We start from the raw sequence: 19841 nt of genomic DNA on the forward strand, positions 1-19841 counted from the left end.
TGTGTGTGTGTCTGTGTGTAAAATGTATGTGTGCATGTGTGTCTGTTTGATAATGTGTGTGTGTGTGTACTGTATGTCTGTTTGACAATGTGTGTATGTGTGTGGGTATGTATTGTTCAGGAGTACTGAAGAGCCAGGGCATCTGACCTCCTGGCGAACCTTTTCAATATGGCAGTACTGGGCAGCTGTCTGTCAAGGCCATCAACTGTGTGTCCATGTGTGTGTGGAGGTGCAAGAGAGAGGGAGATGAAAATGGTGTGTGTGGGCCCTGAGGGAGAGTGTGTCAGTGTCACCGCTGCCTGTGTGTTCTGACCTCTCCTCTCTGTGTGTGTGTGTGTGTGTGTGTGAGTCACACGAGGCCCCTGCTGTGCTGCAGGCCCTGCTGGTACACGGGAGTGTGTCCAGCACCATCAGCTGTCACAGCGAGAGTAGGAGTGTGTACTTTTGCGTTATAACCGTGTTTACGTGTGTGTGTGTGAGTGTGAGTTTGTATGCACGTTTGTGCTGTGTTTGTGTATCTTAATATGTGTATGCTTTTTTGTGAGTGTGTGTGTATGTCTGTACCTCCGCTTGTGTGTGTGTGTCAAAGAATATGTGCATGTATGATATGAGTATGATATCTGTGTATTTGCATCTCAGTGTCCATGGTTTATGCTTGTATGTACATACAGTATGTGTGCATTTGTATGTGTGTGTGTGTGTGTGTGTGTGTGTGTGTGTGTGTGTGTTTCATGTCTCTGCTTGTGGTGTGTGTACATGAGTGTACCTCACGGGGTGACGGTGATGCATGTGTGTGTGTATGTCTCGAGGTGTGGGTGCCATTAGCCCCTGGGGTGTGTGCCATCACTAAACCCTAAGGCTTAGCGTGCCAGAGCCGGTTGCTCTGAACCGGGAGCGCCGCGGCAGACGCACAGACTCGAGCGCCGCCGTATTCCGCATTCTGTCGAGTCAGGAGACGCATCACTCGGTGCGGCGCTACTCGCCACGCTACACTTCACCGCACGTCGCCTCAGCTTCAGCTGGCCTTGATCCCCGGTGTTATCTGGGGAGAGAAAAGGCCGCCTTCAGGAGCCGCTAAACTGCTTGGCTGGGTGAAAAACCCAAAGCCGTGGGGGATCGCCATGCCTTTTCGCCCCACCTAGCAAGCACAAGCTACGTTGCACTGGCCTTGCCGAGAGAGAGAGACGGTCAGAATGTATAAACGCGCCAGGGTGAAAGAGGCCTGGCTTGTCTTCGGTTACCGAGGAGCTTTCTGTGGGCATTCGTTAGAAACGCGAGTAGCTGGTTGGGGTTGAGAGAGAAAGCTTCCAAGACGATCTGTCTCCGTAACGCAGTTTGGCAGAATGTTCCGGCTGTTTCCGCAGCCATGGCAAACAAGGAACGATAACAACGGCCACGTGACGGAAGCACCAGAACCCTTTGCTCCGTGTCAAGAAGACCAGGAAACGTTTCCGGGGGACTGATGAATGAACGCTGCACTGACACGGACAGCTTTTCTGTCGAGCTGCCCTTAAGAGTTATCCTTGGGAGTTCTCGTCGGTGTGTGAAGCACCCCCATTCCCCCCTCCCAACATTGTTGCGAGTTTTCCAACAACATTACATCAATGGGCTGTGAAGGCAAGCCACTAGGTTTCCAATAATGTGGTAAATCCCATTACCCGTCTTCAATGCGGCTTACAAATGAATGTGGGTTGTGGTGATCAAGCGCTACGGCACACCTCCGTACTTCTCGTTCCACGGCGTGAGCATTACTGGAACACTACCTCTGGGGCATCGATTTTAAGTGGGCCAAAATGGTTTCTGTGGCTGCCTTTGATGAAAGACACACTGCCATGCACGTGTGTGCAGGATGTGTGCTTTTATGTTTGTGTGTGTGTGTGTGTGTGTGTGTGTGTGTGTGAGGGTGCCTGTGTCAGTGTGTGTCTCCTAGCACTTAAATATCAACAGAAAGTCAGTTTTGCAAGGGCATCCATGGTGCCTGGTTTCGGGGAGGGTGGGGTGGGGTGGGATGGAGGGGGGACGGGGGGGCTGTAAGAGAAGCCTGTGACTGAGCCACAGCCGTATGTAGGGCACTGTGTGGGCTCCCGCTGCACCAAGGCTGGCCCTGTTTACTAAAAATCCCTCTTCTCCTCCCACACACAAACAGACCCTTCTCTGAACGCTCTCCTCTCCTCTCCGCTCCGCTCCTCTTCTCTTTCACCCCCTCTCTCTATCGCTCCCTCTCCATCTTTCCACCCTCCCCCCTCTCTACCTTTCAGTGACCCGTGTCGGTGACTCCCACCTCCTTCCCTTTCTCGTCCCGCAACACGGGCGAGCGTTTTGATAGGTCGCTCTTATCTGATTGGATAGGCTTCGTTCTTTGAATACGGGCTGGCCCCCTCGCCCCCCCACCCCCTCCACTCCAACCTGCCGTGCACCACCACTTCTTTTCTGTACAAAAATAAAACGACAAAAAAACAAGCATGGCTATAAATTCATCCTGCCTAAAAAGACAGAGGGAGGAAGTGAGCCAATTCAGAAAGAGAGAGAGACAGAAAAAAAGAGAGGGAGAGGGACAGAGAGAAAGCGAACTAAAGAGCAAAAAACAAAGCCAGAAAAAGATAGAGAGAATGAGAGAGAGAGAGAGAACGAGAGAAAGAGCAAGTGAAAGAGAGAGGGTGGGAGTGAGAGAATAAGTCAGGTGTAAACACAAATAATAAAAGCGGCCATAAAAGCGGGAGAGGGAGTTAGCGAGTAATTAAGGCTTTATGTGCCTAGGCGTTTGTAACCACCACACTGATGGGTTAATATGATTCTATTTAAGTCTTTGTCATCAAGGCTTTGGTAATTACGATGACTAGATAGCCACACACGCCATCATAATGGCAGGGCAGGCCACATTAACAACAAGAGGGAGTCTGGAGAAGTTTACTGCATCCCAGGCTGACATAAAAAAAAAAGGCACCTCACCACTAAACTGCGGCCCAGATTTTCAGTGCACTTCTTTTATGGCGTGTCACCCTCTGTCATCTCTTGTGCCCTTGCTTGCGAGAGGGAAGGGAGGGAAAAAAGTGAGGGCCGCTTTGAAACTGATTTTGTCCCAAACAGAACTCCATCAGACAGCAGGCGAGTGAAAACACATACTTTTTCATGTGTCAGACAAGGACACGGACGTCGTAAAAAGAAAAAAAAAAAAAAAAGTTCTCAACGGGCAGGCTGTGCCGTGCTGTACTCATAAACGGGAATGCTTGGCATCGAGCGGGCATGTCCGTGGGGGTGGGGTGGTGGGGTGGTGGGGTGGTGGGGAGTAGCTGAATAGAGCAAATTTAAAAAGATACAGCACCAGACACAGGCAAAACGTGATCCATCAGGAGGAACTGCCTCGCGCACAGACGGCGTGTGGGAGAGAAATGCTCAGTCTTGGCCAGCGTGAATCTCAGGGGCCTCTCAGTCTCCGAAGAGAGTTCCACCCCAGCCCTCCCCCCTCCCCACGTGAGAAGAGAGTACACACGCAAAAAAAAAAAAAGAAGAGTGGTCCATAGGCTAGGTGGCCGCCGACTCCTTATTGATCGTAATGCGGTGAGTGGAAAGGGGGAAAAAAAGAACAGAAAAGCAATACTAGCTGGCAGCCGACAATAAGAGCCATTTCAGATGATAGAAATACGAGAGAGAAAGAGAGAAAAAAGAAAAAAGACAAGAGAGACAAGAGACAGGGATGAGAGAAAAAAAAACAAACAAACAACAGCAAATGTCTGTCTGCAGAGAGACGGAGAGACAGAAAGAAAGAGAGCGAGAGAGGGGGGATAAATCAATGGGTGTTGTAGGTCAACAGGAGTGCACGGGACCACAGTGGAAGCGGCTCAAGTCTGTGCAGGCGCGGGGTCCTCGCGTATGCTGGCGTGTCCAGTCACGCTGGTGCCACTCACTCACGCTCGCTGCCGGGGGAATGTAAACTACATCATGGCTCAGTCACACAGATAGGTGTGCTAAACTGCGAGAGAGAGAGAGAGACCCTAAAGCAGTGTGTAAAAGAGAAAGATTAATGTGTGTGTGTGTGTGTGTGTGTGTGTGTGTGTGTGTGTGTGTGTGTGTGAGCACATTGTTTGGAGATGCAGTAGCTTGACTGGAGACTGCACTCATAAGCAGATAAAGCTGGAATGTGGCTGGCTCAAGGGAGACGAGGTGAGACGTTTATCAGCGAGCCACTGAACACTCGGAAAGAGAGGGAGAGAAAAACAACCCCATCCGACGCAAGTTTAAAAGGTCACTTTTTAATTTATATTGAAATGAATGACCTTGGATGCTGGAAGCAAGAGGGGAAAACCAAGAAGCGGTATCATCAATAGTGACCTTGACGAAACATCACAGATGTACACAAGTCACGGTGTTAACTGATGACAAAAGCGTAGCTGCCCTTCCTGATGAGACTGACGGAGAATCACCCCAAGCACCACCATCTTTAAAGCCCGACGCGTCTTCTTAGGCTTATCGGCGACAAAGGTATTTTCTTTTCTGATAGATAAACACCTGGCCTTCAGGCATACATGGGTGGGTGGGAGGGGGGGGGGGGGGGGGGGGGCATCAAGTGGGTGAATCTCTCATCTCCCTGAACTGACTCACACCTTGCCTTACCTTGCTTTTGCTTAGCCTGTGCCTGTTTAGCTGTGTGCTGGATAAGCACAGGTCCTGCTGAAAGGTCTGCCACAACGGTGCATCTCCTCACACCTTCATATTTTATATCAAGCCCTTGATTTTTCTCTTCCTTTTTTTTCCCCCTTATTCCTTCTTCCTTCCTCACCCTCCAGCCCCCCCCCCCCCCCCCCCCAAACCCCACACCACCTCCCTTCCACCCGGCCCCAGGAGACAGGCGCAGTGTGTTGGCTCCGATAAGCTCAGATACTTGGAGGAGGGCCTGAGAGAGATGGCATGCTCCTGCAAGCTAATTCTGGGATAACAATCCCCCGCCTGACACCAAAAAGCTCTCCTCCTTTCTCTGTCGCTTCGCCTCGGCTCTGCAGTCGGGGAGATGGCTTCTTTGCGTTGGTGTGCGCATCGCTAACTAGGATTAATCTTACCTTTTTCTTTTCCCATTATATTTCTGTCCCCTCCCCGCCCCGACGTTTCTGTTCCTTGGGAAATAAATGAAATGATCTGGCATTCACTTGGGAGAAACATAACAAGGCAGCAAAAGATGGCATTGTCCCCCCTGCACAGAAGTCAACAGGTCTCATTGTTCCCCCATCCACAACACAACAATCATCATCATTATTAGTATCACACAAAAGCAGCACCACCATAACAATACTGCTTCAAAAATGGAAAAGAAAGAAAGAAACAAACTAACAGACAGACAAACAAATAAAAAACAAACAAACAAACAGACAAACATATCCTTTAGCACTTGTCCCTGGAGGGCTATCTACAGCTTAGCGGCATAAAGGTTAAATCAAACTGTCCGATCCCTCTGACCTCTCCGCACATGTTCATGACCTTTATCGGACCCTTGCGAGGTCCCACCGCGACGAGACGTCACAGGGGACCAGTGGGACAGGTGATGGACACACAGGACACGCGGTCTCGGCTCAGTACCTGGGCTTCGGGCAGGGCGACGTCCAGGATGACGGGCTGGCCGCGCGGCTCTCCGTTCTCCAGCCGCGAGTACACCACCTGGTAGCCGCGGATCTGGCCGTGCTGCTTGGCGGCGAGCGGCGGCTTCCACGTCACCCGCAGCGCCGTCGAGTTGACCGCCTCCGCCTCCACCCGCCGCGGAGGGGCGCCGGGCACTGTGGAGCAAAGCAGCACGTGCAGTTAGAAACAGAGAAAAACGCACGCACGCACCCACGCATACACAAGCACACACACACACACACACACACACACACACACACACACACACACTCTCTCTCACTCTAGCACGCATACACACTCTTGCTCTTTCGATCACACTAACACACACAGTCATTTTAACACGCACACACACACACACACACAAACTGACAGACGCCGGCGCAAACCCAGGGAGACGAGCCTGCTTTCAGAATGACACAGCACAGGCTCTGATTCGACAAGTTTGAGTGGAGACAAGGGGGCCTCTGCGAGTGTCAGGGAGCAACTTGTCTCCCACTCTCCTCCCCTCCCTTCCCTTCCCTTCCCTTCCCTCCCCTCCCTCCAGCCACCGAGACTCCCGGTCCCGCTCGCACGCTCCCGCGCCGCTCCTTTCCAAAAGCAATCCATAAAGGCGTAAAGGTCATGTAAAGGTCGGGCCGGGGCGCGCGGGGAGAATAAATAACATTAAGATTCACGGGACGGCTGCGCTGGGACTCGGGGAGCAGACTGGAGTAAGGGCCCCCTGTACACCCTGGGCGATTGCACGACGCTGTGTTGATACAGGGGAAGGGGTGGGCGAGAGAGGAGGGCTGGGTTCTGAGTGCCGTCAGGATGCTTCATCAGCTCCCCGGAGGAGGTGGGGTTGGTGGATGGGGGCGGGTGGAGGAGGGCTGAGAGACATTCAGATGAATACAAATTTGATATCAATAAAGAGAAGGCAAAGACGTTGCATAGATGTTAATGATGGTCAATTGGAACAAACGAGAGAGAGAGAGAGAGAGAGAGGGGGGGGGGGGTGAAAAGAGGGAGGGAAAGAGAGAGCAAGAATTGTGTATGTATATGTGTGTGTGTGTGTGTGTGTGTGTGTGTGTACGAGAGGGAATGAATAATACTGACGAGGTTAAAAAGCAGCATTATTAATAGACTGATGCACACACTGTAGCAGGGGGAGGAAGGGAGGGAGGAGAGAGGCAGGTAGAGGAGGCGTGCCCTTTGATCAATGAAGGCGTACAGTACAGTGGGAGATCACCTCAACGGGTGCAGGAGTGGAGAGCCTCGGCAGTGGGCTGCTGCAATAGCAGCAGCAGCGGCCGCGGCAGCTTTGTTAAGTGGAATCATTTAGCCATATAAATCTGCAAGCCTCTGGAATCCAGCCTTGACCTTCAGAGGCAGCGAAAGTCAATAGCGCTCCAGCGTGGACGGATAAGCACAAAGTCCAGGTCTAAGTGAGAGGGCAGGAGTGTGTGTGTGTGTGTGTGTGTGTGTGGGGGGGGGGGGCTCTGAGGCATCCCCCGCTGCAGAGGAGAGGAGCGAGCAGGAAGAGGCGGAGAGCAGGAAGGCCATTTCTTCTGCCCTCTGCGAAGGGGGCGCTGAGGTCTGCTACGAGGCGCTGAGAAATGGCAACGAGTGGGCCGGGTAGAGAGAGGCCAGCGGAAGTGGCCGCCTCATTCACAGTGATTTGTTAACCTCACACACACACACACACACACACACACACACAATCGTCATGCACCATGCCACAGCTTTGACGCTAAGCATAGTGCACATGCGCACACACACACATTCACGTACGCTTCCAATGTCGCCTCAGCGGTCCTTGAAATCCTGAAATCCCACGCCCTCCCCTCGAGTTCCGTCCCCCCCCACACCCTGCGTCTCCATGGAAACGGCAGTGTGAAGATCGAGTGGGTTCAGCTCGGGTTCTCCATCGCAGGCTACCTTCCCACCCCCCCCCCCCCCCCCTTCGCCGCTCAAAGCCACTCCAGCTGAAGTTGCTAATGCACTTTTCCCACAATCCCAGGCGTGAAGGCAATCAAGCGCACATCATCCTCTTGTCAGGTCGGGGGCGGCAGTGGGGAAAGTGATTTAGGGGTAATTTGATAAAGATCCAAGGAGAAAATGGGAGTATCTGCACCCAGTCAGCTCGCGGGGCGTTCATCCCAGTTTGATGTAGGACTTGTAAGGGCAGAGGCAATCTATCCACGGGCAGGTGCAAAACCACCGTGTCGCTCTAGGCTCAAGCAGCACCACTCCCCCCCCCCATACACACACACTACTGCCCAGCTCGAAACCAAGGACACATCCAGGCTCAGCTCCACACTAAATCTCTCAATAATTAAAGGAGGACAAATAGCCTTCCCTTTCTGGATATATTAAAACAAATTAACACTAAATTGCGCTATTCTCTGCGACGTGTGTCCCCTGCACGTGCCGTGCAGGGTAATGGGACAGGGGAGGTAATTGGCTGTGTGCTTTATGGGCTGCATACTGTATGTTGTCTGCACCAGCAGCAGCAGCAGCAGCAGCAGCAGCAGCGTTTCGTGTCCAGCTATAAACAGCTCCATCAGTTTGAGCCCTTTTTTTTGGAAGCGAGTATCTGAAGTGGAGTAGGCTCAATGTCAAACAGGGCGCAGAGCTGAAGCGATGTGGACTTTGTATGTGTGTGTGTGTGTGTGTGTGCCTGTGTATATGTGTGTGCCTGTGAGAGTGTGTGTGTGTGTGTGTGTGTGTGTGTGTGTGTGTGTGTGCATATGTGTGTGACTGTGAGTGTGTGTACGTGTGTGTGTGTAATAATCAGAGTTGTGGATGCTGGAGCACAATAAGACTCTAGGAGGCAGAACAGCAGGACAGGCAAAGGGAGGAGGACTGATGGTCAAGCTGTCTGGTCTCAGAGAGAGGAGTGGGAGGCAGAGAGAGAGAGCGAGAGAGCGAGAGAACGCGTGGGGGGACGGAGATTGGAAGAGGGTGAGAGAGGCAGAAGGAAAGAGAGAGAGAGTGAAAGACAGAGAGTGACAAGAGAGAGGGAGGCTGTTTCAGAGAGATAGACAAAAGAGAGGGGGAGAAAAAGAGGGAAAAAAAGAGTGAGTGTGAGAGAGAAGAAGGGAAGCAGCTAAGTATTCTGCTAAAGCAAAGGCTGCTTATCCCTTGTGAGAGTGGGACTAGCAAATGCCTTGAGGCCCCGGCGGGTGAGACTGTGTGTGAGGGAGAGAAACTGACAGAAAAAAAACAGTGAAAGAGAAAGAAATGCAACAGAGAGAAACAAAGGGAGGTGGGGGAAGAGATGGAGAGAGAGAGAGAGAGAAGTGACAGAGAAAAAGAAAAAGAACAGATTCAGCCTGCTGCACCATCCATGCCAGTCACAACGCATCGGATCAAACCAGAGACACTGGAACCCTACAAACTCCAGCGCCACACAATCTCAACCTGTCCATCAACACCGTCAGACTTTCCAAGAACCAGCGCTGCTCTGCATAAAACCGGGCTCCAGGACGTCCACTCCTGCGGAGAGAGGTGCTGAGCGACCGCAGGCTATCCACACGCAGTGAACACACAGGCCCCCGTGGTCTGCTTTAATACAACCTGCCAGTGGTGGCAGAGCTGAACTGAAGGTTGTCTCTGTGGCATTGGGGTAGACAATGTTTGCTTGTAGGTTTGTTTGTCACTGTTGGGGAAGAGCGAGGATCGCACGGGCAGGCCTGTGTCGGAGTGAGGTGGTAACCAAGATCACCATGTGGGCTTCAACCGTGGTAAGAACGCGCTATCGTGGAGGTTCTAACACGTGGCGTCACATACGGAACTTCACTGACCACAGACACACATCAGTCTTCTTCCTGCTGTTTTCAGCGCCGGCGTTCTGTCTTCCACAGGTTTGTGTTACAGGAGAAGCATCGGATTGTAAAGCCTCTGAGGCGTAGTGGGGGGGAGAACTGTGCTTGGCGGTGGAGGTCTGACAGGTCCTGGTGGAGGTTCTGAGCTTTGTCTTCGTAGAGGCGGCCGCCTCCCGTGCGCTTGTGTTCGCATGTCAAGCCAGAGAGGCGAGAGGCTGTCAAGAGAAATGCCACCGGACCCTCCAGCGGGCCCCATCCCAGCATGCCCTGCGGCGGTGACGGGAAGACCACCGCGTTCGCCTGTCCAGGGCGTCCGAGAGGAAAAGGCTGAGGAGAGGCAGGAAGAACCAGGAGGGGGAGTTTGAAGAAAGAAGAGAGTTTAAGAGCAGAACACTCAAGCTGTTAAGAGTATGGGGGCAACAGGGGCCAGGCTTCAGAGTGAGTTAGTACTTTCTGCCGAAGAGGAAGAAGCAGCAGCAGCAGCAGCAGCAGAAGAAGAAGGAGAATACGGACAGGAGGAGGAAGTAGAAGAGGAGGAAGCAGCCAGGCAGGAAGGAGTCTGCAGAGAGCCAAAGTGGAGTTGAGGATTTCGGAAGAGGCGGCAAGAGAGAGAGAGAGAGCAGAGCGGAGTCGGAGTCGGAGGGAGGGGCCGTACCGTCCTCTTTGGTTCTGATCCGAGCGGCCGGGCTCTCCGGGCCGGGCCCCACGTCCGTGTGGGCCCTCACCCACACCTGGTACTCGGTCCACTTGTCCAGGCTGTCCAGCACGTAGCTGGAGGCGTCGGCGGCGATGTCCGGCACCTCGTGGCGCTCCGTGTCCTCGCCGGACGTCGCCTGGTAGGCCAGCGAGTAGCGCACGATGTTGCCGTGGCGCAGGGCGGCCGGCGGCGCCGTCCAACTCACCTGGATGCTGGTGGAGGTGAGGCTGACCAGGTGCACCTCCTGAGGAGGAGCTGACGGTGCTGAGGGGGGGTGAGAGGAGGGGAGGATGGATGAGGGAGGGAGGGAGGAGGTCAGGCGGGATGGGAGACACTGGAGGGGTATGGGGGAGGCATGCTCTCTGGACTGAGAGAAATACACACAGAACCGGTCTCACCGCTGAGACCAATAATTAAGAGTGATTTAAGCCTGAAGTGCTTTGCGAGTAGAGCTCCCTTGGTGAGAGCTAGAGTGTGGACAAATATCAGATTGAATAACGGCTAAAAGAGTGAAATGGAGTTCTCAACGCCCACCCACCCTGCTTATGTGAGGGAGGATTGGGGAAAAATATGAGATAGTGATAAAGTTGAGCATGGAGCCATTTATCCAGCTTGAGTATGTAAGGTAGGTCGTGACCTCTATATTCCACTGTAATCCCTGCTGATAAGTGGTGCTGGTGGTGTTGCGTGTGTGTGTGTGTGTGTATGTGTGTATGTGTGTGTGTGTGTGTGTGTGTGTGGGTGGGTGTGTGTGTGTGTGTGTGTGAGTGAGCGTGTGTGAGAGTCTGAGTGTGTGTGTGTGTGTCAGAGAGAGTGGGGGAATGAAATTAAATGTTAGCTCCCACAGATACGAGAACGTACAGAGCACAGTGGGGAGTGCAAACATGGCTGTACACTTGATATCGACTCACAGCAATTAATTTAAAGAAAGAAACAAGATATTTGAGGTGTGTATTCATCTCAGTCCAGAGGGAAAACATAAAATACACAGAAAATAGACTTCTAAAACAATGTTGGTGACCCTTGTGTTACATAGCCCATGCGGAAATGCTACTTTATTATCCAAATAACAATACTGCTACTGTACCAATACTATAGCAAGCCCAGTTGACATTCTGAACATCATTATCTACAAGTACTTGAACACTTACATAACTCCACTGTTAGCAGTACACAATTGTGCAGTTTAAGTGTTCTGTAAGTCTTTGTCCCTGCAAAACTATTTTCAGTTAATATAACTCCAGCACCAAGGGCTATGTAATTTGAAGTGCAAGCAACAATTTTCATAAAAAAAAGAATGCAACTGTAACATAAAACGATCAGGCATGTAGAGTGGAGGGTGAGGGAGAGGAGGTGACTGGCAGCTTGTGGGGAGATGAGGGAAGCGTTCGTCACACACCTGTGATTTTCATGATCTGAGCAGAGAGGGCCAACTTTTCCCATTTCATCTGAAAGACTTTGTCCTGATTATCTGCCTTCACGAATAAGAGGCAATAACCAGTTTTATATATTTTTTTTAAACGCGGATGGAAGAGGAGGGGGGGGGGGGGAAACTGACTAGCTGACAAGCTTTTCTATGGGGCTTTTCTTCAAGATGTCAGAATGGGGAATGATCCTCGGGAACGGGGCTTTAAGCGTGGAACAGATTGGCGCTGATACGTTTGAAACGGTGGAAAATGGAGAGAAAGTAATGAGACGGGGCGGAGAGAGGGAGAGTAAAGAGGGAAGAGCCACACAATGCAGAGAAGGATAACAGAGGAGAAAGACAAAGAGAGAGGAGGGGTGGAAAAGAAAGAGAGAACATATATATACACGAGTGGGGGAGGACGGGAATAAAAGATTTGTTCTAGTTTTATAAAAAACAGATAAAGAAAAGAAAACATTAAGGAAGATAGGAGATAAAGACATCAAGAACGGCAAAAAAAGGTTGAAAAGGCAGGTTAAGAGAAAGGTATTTAAGAGTTAGGGTGAGATTAAATCAAACAGTAGAGGTTGGGGGGGGAGAGAGAGAGAGAGAGAGAGAAAGAGGGGGAGGAGAGGGAGGAGTGGGGTGAACAGGGAGACAGATAAATACAAGAGAGGGGTCGAGTGTGAAGGAGAGAAACATGAAGGGCAGAGGGAGAGAAAAATAAAATGGGGAGAAATGTGCATATGCACACACACACACACACACACACACACACACACAGATAACACACAACACCCAGAGAGAGTAGGGAAGAAGGGAGGGAAAGAGAGAAGAAGAAGAAGAAGAAGAGAAAAAGCGCAAAAGAGAGTCACTGGACTCTGTGACAGCCCGGCGTCTCTCTCCTGAGACTCGCAGACTGTCAGTGGCACAGCAGATAAGGAAGCCAGCGGATTTTAGGGGGCCACTGTTCCTATGGGAACCGGGCCCTCAGTAGCAAACCAAGCCCTTTCATGGCTGACAACTATAACAAATAGCTTTGAATAAGCCAGGCTTTCTTTTGGGAGATATCATAAATATTTCAGGTTGAACTCTATATCTGCCGGTAAACGACAGAGGCTTTGGGGGCCGGGGCTGTGGGAGAGAGGAGGAGAAGGGAGGGGGAAGAGAAGAGAGAGATTAAGGCGGGCGGCCATTTACGTCAAGCGGCCCTGCCAAATTTGGAAACCCCAGGAGAAATAACGCAGGATCATTACAGAGACCGTGGACAGGCAGCAGTCTTGTCAGACGGCTCTGAATCACGACCAGGGGTTTAAGTGTCTGGAGTGGTCGTTTCAGCCACAAGGTTGTCGCTCTTGCGCCTCGTTTCGGTTCTTTTTTTTTTCTCTCTCTCTCTCTGCTTTGATCTTGAAAATCACAAGCCTCTGTGACCCACGCAGTACATCATGGCGAAAGTAAAGTACACAGAAATGTCAAAAAATGAACTGCCCTTAGGAGGGATGTTTACCCAAACCTACCATTTTCTGGGTGTTGGAAACGTCTCCGTTTAATTCTTCGATGGGAAAGAGCAGGTCTGACAAAATTGCAAGCCCGCCATTTCAGGATAATCAAGTCTTCCCATCGGGCTACAAACAACCATCTGTCTGATGGACTATCAGAAATGCTCCCATATGTGAAATAGAATCCCTAACTTTATTTGCCCCCTTTGACTTACTAGTTGGACAAACTATGACCTCTTAAAGAAGGACCTGTTGGCCATGTAGCTAGCTGTGAGGGTGCTGGCAGGGTTGTGTTGCCAGAGGCTTGAAGACGCTGAGACAGGGTTCTCATTGCGGCAAGTGGATGAGTTAAAGCCGTAGTTAGAGCTCAGTGCTGCGTGCGGTACTTACTTGACTGAGCCGTGCGAGCCTCTATGGGCTGCGTGTAGACGCCCAGGCCCATCTCGGAGCGGGCGGCCAGGGAGAACTTGTACAGAGTGTCTGGCTTCAGGCCCTCCACAGCGTACGAACCAGCTGGGTCAAAGGTCACATGTTGCTGGGAGAAGTAAAACACATGAATAAATACTCAATAGGATGTCATGCTGACATGATGGTACACAGACAACAGTGACTGACTACATGCACCTAACTAGATATTGTTAATAAATATTGAAAATGCACATATTCTCAAAAAAAAAAACAAAAAAAAAAAACATGGATTTCTGTCTGTAACGTTATCTCACATGAGCCAAATTAATGGAATACAGTTGAATACACTGGGCAGTTGACATTATGACGCATTGATATGCGTGATACCCATTTGTACTCCACAGTACCTTGTTTCCCGCGTCTGCCTCCCAGTAGGTGAGCTCGTACTTGATGATCTGGTCCTGGACGGGCCAGAGCCAGGTGAGCATGATGCGGGTGTCCAGCTCCGCCTCCGCCTCGAAGCCCGCAGGCTGGGCCGGCACTGGGGAGCCACAGGGAAACACTCTCAGACGCAGCTACAGTACAACTGATTATCATCCTCAAATAGCATAAATTGGTACAAAGCATCCTGAATATCAATAGCCAATTAGCGAATTATACCAAATGCAGACTGATGATGGCATGAAAATATGCAAAACATAATGCAGGTAATTTATAAACAATAATTCAAACCCATTCATGAATTATTTAGATATATTATTTACATTTGATATAAATTAAGATGGATGAATGTTAATTCAGTAATTAGAAAGCAAAAATAACACTAAATGCTGCAGCTGTATGCTGTATGCAGCCCATCCCACTGACTGTGTGTGTGTGTGTGTGTGTGTGTTCAAGAGTGCTGAAGAGCCAGAGCTTTTGAACTGTGTGTGTGTGTGTGTGTGTGTGTGTGTGTGTGTGTGTGTGTGTGTGTATGTGTGTGCGTGCGTGCATGCTGGGCCTCACCTCCTTGCTGGGTCTTGACCTGCAGCACGTCCGAGGGCGGCCCGTCCCCGACGGAGGTGAAGCCGAGCACGCGCAGGCTGTAGGTGATGTCGGGCGTGAGCCCGGAGATGGTGGTGAGCTCCGAGTAGTCGGTGTTGTGCTTCTGCCAGGTGCTGAGCGGCGCCTGCAGGTCCTCGGTGTAGTAGACGCGGTAGCCGCGGATCTGGCCGTTGGGCTCCTCCGGCTGCTTCCACTGCACCAGCATGGTGCTGGAGCTGAGCATGCGCGCCTGCACGTGCAGCGGCGGCGAGGAGGGCGCCTGCTCGCTGGTGCGCGTCTCCACCGGCCCGCTGTGCGGCCCGCGCCCGATGTTGTTGACCGCCATCACGCGGAACTCGTACTCCGAGTAGGGGCTCAGGCCGCCGATGCTGTAGCGCGTGGACGCCACGCCGTCCACCTCCTGGAAGTTGTTCTCCGACTGCTTGGGCCGGTACTGGATGACGTAGTAGGAGACGGGCTCCGGGTTGCCCGAGTCCCACGTCAGGGTCACGCTGGTGGCCGTGGTCTCCGTGACCAGCAGCGACGTGGGCGATTTGGGCAGCGCTGCGCGTTGACGCGAGGGCGAACGGGGAGGCACGGGGGAAGAAAAGAGAAGAAGAAGAAGACACACTGTCAACGTAGGCAATTTCATTTCTCATCTATTTTTCTGAATGCCTGATTTGCGGGGAGGTTGAAAGGCTTTCTCTGTACAAGCTCAATAACTCGATAAAGTCAGAGAGCGAAAGAAAGGGAGTGGAAGGGAGGTGGGGGGGGGGGAGGGTGGCAGGGGTGTAGAAGCAGTCGTCTTATTCTCCAGCGGTCCATCACTATTCCGGAGGCTGCTTCCCTCTTCCTGCGACTCACCTGTCACTTGTGGGCACTGACAGGCCATGTTCATTATCTCTCAAAGCAAAATGTCTCTCTCCCTGCATGACATAAAGGCAGCTTAAGAGCGCCGCTCCACGCGAGCCTACGTGGAAGTATTTCTAACGATGAGGAACAACTCCATGCTGGGGGAATTCATTTCCCCCACATCCGTCCCCACTGTGCACCTTTATGTCAGGCACTGGATCAACGGCCAAGTATAATAACCGCCTTTATTTATTTATTTATCTTTTAAATGCGTTCCGCAATTGAGTTGGGCTGTTTCAATTGGAATTGCTTTTTGCTTGTTTCTCATTCATCAAATTGGCTGGGCGAGATAAGGAGGCTCGGCGGAAGAAGACATTGTGAGGCCCTTCAAAGGGACTAATTTATTTTAGGGTTAGGGGCTTCGCTACACTATCCTGCGCCTCAGAGGAATAGCTGTGGACTACTGATGCAATAAAGAGGCTGGCTGGCTGTACTGTACTGTACGGCGATGGCTGGACTTTGCCTGCTGTTTACTCACACTGCAGCACACACACACGTGACGCACGGCAAAATGGGGCGGTGGGTGACCTGCCGGGATAAACGTGCGGTATTGCTTTATCACTACCATCTGTGATTAAATCTGTCCTTTAGCCGCCATTGCCTACGCATTCACTGCTATTTCCTATGACGTGACTCAATTCGAGAACATAATGTACAGAATATGTAGTCACTACACAATGCTATATAACATACCTGTATTCTGTTCTTACCATAAAATGTTATGATGTGTACGCATAAGTCTCCTCACTATGAAATGTTACCCCTATATACAAACTGTGCGGTCACCAGTGGTTTGGTATTTTGACAAGTCCATGCTTGGACAAGTGGAGGGTCACGTAATGTCTCAAGGTTCATGACATCCACATACACTCCAAGTGCAATCTGACAGCCTGGCTCCAATGTTATAACGTTGCAAACATATTCTGATCCAAAGCGCTTCGCAGCCTCGGGTGGAAAGGAGGAACAAATGCCTGAGAGATCCTAAAGACTGGCGGGTGGAATGGAGAGGCATGCTTGGTGCGAGAGGCACACGCAGATACATTCTTTTCTAATGCAGTTCTTGAACTGTAAACACTGCCATTACCATTACTTTGCCTGGCAGTAATGGACTTGTGCGCACAGGTTTCTCCATTTCCAGCGGGCGAATGGGAAGTGCGAGCATTGTAATAAAATCGCAGTTGAAAATGACTCTAAATGACTTTTGTGTTGTGTGCGCTCGGGCTGCTGCCGACACACACTTCAATTGGGCGCCGCCAGGGTAACACACAACTGCACCGGGGTAGGGAAAAAAAATATAAGATCGAAAAGCTGACAAACTGACACGTGGGGGCATGCCACAGCAACCAGGGATTTCCTGTCACCATATGGAGATAACTGTATGACATATGGTATGTTAAAAATGTGGCGCATTGAAGAATACAACATGAAGGATCTTTCTGTTTTTCTCTTTTCTTTTAGATAGCTCGGTGCTTAATTGGTGAAAAATGTATACATTAGGCTGTGCTGCATTTGTCTAAAAAAAAAAAAAAAATTACAAAATTAGACTTGCAAAAACCCACAAATGCAGAAAAAACGTGGGGCCTCTCTGAAAGGTTCAGTCAGTGGGTGAGGCACTACCATCTGTCTCCCCGTAGACAAACATCACAGCAATGCACTTACCAGGGAGCCTATGTATCTCTACTCCACACAAATCCTATCCCTAATACATCTGATTAAAATTCTCTCCTCATCCTCTCGTGATCTAACTCCCATCAACAAACAACTACGCTCCAGTGAATGAATTCTTAATAAAAGATAACTGTGACTGATAAGCATTCAGACGTGGGTTATTCACCGACTCTCCGTGAGGAACAAACAATCCCTCCGAGAGCGCTGGGAGTTGATTTCTCTTCATATTTCATGGCCCATTCAACCCTGCTGTGTGAGAAGAAAAGGGGGAAGTCTGAGGGGATCTTCTCCAACGTCCCAGACATTAGCTTGTGATAAACAATCCGGCAAATTAATTCTTCGACAGTTTCCTTTTTTGAAAAAAACTATTTGCATTGACTCAGTTACCATGAGGGGCCTCTAGCAGTGAAGTGAGGTTTTCTTTTTTTTTTTTTTTTTGGATGGGGTGCAATGCTGGTGGTGGCGGGCTGTTCAAAGAGGAGATTTCCCTCCAGAAAAGCCACTTTGCTATCATCCTCGTCCCGCACACTTAAGCATCATGAAGAAGCCGGAGCTACAAGTCAGATTTCAACTTTGATGAAACATTGATGAGGTAATTACATGCACTGTCTGGCAAGGGTGTGCGGGAATACCCAGCCTCGTTCATTATTAACGAGGCAGACAGCCTTTCACTATTACCATCTCGCATTTGCCGATAAGAACACAAACTTCATACATCCGGCTTGATCAGCAAGAAAACTGAATGGCAAGGACCAAAGTTACTACGAGGACAGTTTGAATAACTTGAAAGAAAATATCATTGATCAGAAAGTACAGTTGGCCCTGGAAAACATTGGTTATGGTGTGACTCACCTTTGACGGTGATCTGCGCGGTGGTCTCGATGATGCCAAGCGAGGACATGGCCACGCAGGTGTAGTTGGCCGACTGGCGGATGTTGGTGAGCTCCAGCACGTTGCGCCCGACGGGCATGTCGTCCTCCTTGGTCAGCTCCACCCCGTCCGTCACCCACTTGACGAAGGGCATGGGGGCGCCCACCGCCACGCAGGTGAGGTTGACGCTGCCACCGGGCATCACCTCGTGGTTGTTGGGGGGGATGGAGAAGCGGGGCGGAACACGCCTCACTGCAGGACGAGAGGAGAGACGCTCGAGAGAGGTTCCACACGCAGGACAGACACACAACCTAGTCTGGGCACCTGAGTCTGATTGGACTGATCACATGGACCTGGCTTTGCCTGTGCCACACCACATTTGCACGACAGGAGACTAAACCGGAAATCCACGAAATGTAAACGACGAAGGGACGTAAACGACGAAGGGACATAAACGACGACCTTCTGTGTAAACAAAATTGCTACTTTACTGGCACTTATGACAATGGGTACTATATGTCACAAAAACATTTCAGGTCTCTCATTCATTCAAAGGGTGAATCGACACACATCATCACCCAATTAACTTAACTTAAATTCTGGGATTGACATGAAACCTTGCGGCATTAGGAAAGGTAATGTCAAGGCTACTCTGTCCAACTCTATGAAATATATCACTGAAAAGCAGAGACAGTTTGAAGCCTACAGCTTGAATAAAGTATTCTGTTATATATATATATATATATATATATATACACGGGTGGCTGAAGTATACGTGCTCGGTGCCAAGCCAGACCCTCCTCCAGGGGCAAATCTTCTTCTTTGGCGTCCTTGAGCAGAATACACGTGGAGGACCCTTTTCTCATCATCGTACCTCTCCATCAGAATTCCGCCCAAGTGCTACCGACTCCCTACATTACATTTGTATTAAAGCAATGGCACTTGCCTTGCATTAAAAATACATACTGGAGCCTGCTGGCGAAGCCAAGGAGCCTGTGCCTCATCCGGGGGTGGTCACGAAACGTGAGTCACAAAGTATAATTTCGGTTTAGAGCCCAAGCTTCTGGACATGCACATCATTAAACTTTTCCGTCAGGGGCTTACATTCTCCTCTGAGAGCTTTCTCTTTTAGCTCAGGCGCTTTCTGGGCAGTCTTCTCTTAAGGTGCCTCTTAATGGAAAGATGACTAGGACATTATGCTTAGCTGGGAAAACCTGGTACAAGATACATGATTTTATGGCATATCTGGGATTTGACAGGGCTGAGCGTGCTAAATGGAATTTGCTTATTGGCTGCGTGCATGATTTCTGCCAACTTTAGAGTCTTTGCTGAGTGGATCTGTAGTTATTGCAGAGCGGAGATGGTAAGAGGCAATTTAATAAGGATTTAAGTCGGAGAGGCTCCTGAAACCTTTTTCACTTACTTGCCACCTCAGCTTTGGTCAAATGTATGGCATAGGTTTAATTATTGAACATCCTCTGCAAAGGCAAAGCCATTTACATGTATTATGCCTTCCGAAATCGAACCGCAGACATTTGCCATGTGGTATATTCACAAAGAGAAAGGACTCAATAAAAAACCAGGGAGGAGGTTCTGGCTGGCTGCAAGGCTATGTGCCATGGTCTGGGAGTCTATGCACAGACAAGAGGGTCATTGTCTTCTAGGAGGATAAACACTAGGCACAGATATGCAGATTACACAGGGTTCCCACAGAGACGGCCTGCAAATGGGAGGTGATGAAGGGATGTTGGCCAGGAGAGGGAGGAAAGCGGGCGGTAAACACTGGCTTATTCCTACACCGCAAGAAAAATCCTAGTCAACAACAAAATGAGTGTTTTTTTATATATATATAATCGGATACATGGCCGGAAAATTGTATTTCTAGACTGCATTTCGTGGCCGGTTTTTGACGGATGAGAGTTGCTGCTGTTGTGGTGTGTGCACGG

At 50.3% G+C, this 19841-nt stretch overlaps 1 protein-coding gene across 9 annotated transcripts in view; it reads right to left on the minus strand.

The window, feature by feature from the left end:
* Positions 1 to 19841, minus strand: part of ptprfa (protein tyrosine phosphatase receptor type Fa) — a 210905-nt gene that overhangs the window by 63239 nt on the left and 127825 nt on the right. For 6 of the 9 annotated variants that reach the window (XM_062556610.1, XM_062556617.1, XM_062556611.1 and 3 more), the window contains exons 7-12: positions 17878 to 18147; positions 14428 to 15009; positions 13830 to 13963; positions 13405 to 13549; positions 10069 to 10374; positions 5569 to 5762 (exon numbers count right to left, since the gene is read on the minus strand). In XM_062556610.1, coding sequence (XP_062412594.1) covers positions 5569 to 5762; positions 10069 to 10374; positions 13405 to 13549; positions 13830 to 13963; positions 14428 to 15009; positions 17878 to 18147 — 1631 coding nt within the window. The remainder of the gene's footprint in view (positions 1 to 5568; positions 5763 to 10068; positions 10375 to 13404; positions 13550 to 13829; positions 13964 to 14427; positions 15010 to 17877; positions 18148 to 19841) is intronic. The other 3 variants (XM_062556618.1, XM_062556614.1, XM_062556615.1) reach the window with 1 other exon arrangement.

Source organism: Sardina pilchardus, chromosome 15 (genome assembly GCF_963854185.1).
Source record: "Sardina pilchardus chromosome 15, fSarPil1.1, whole genome shotgun sequence".
Lineage (NCBI taxonomy): Eukaryota > Metazoa > Chordata > Actinopteri > Clupeiformes > Clupeidae > Sardina > Sardina pilchardus.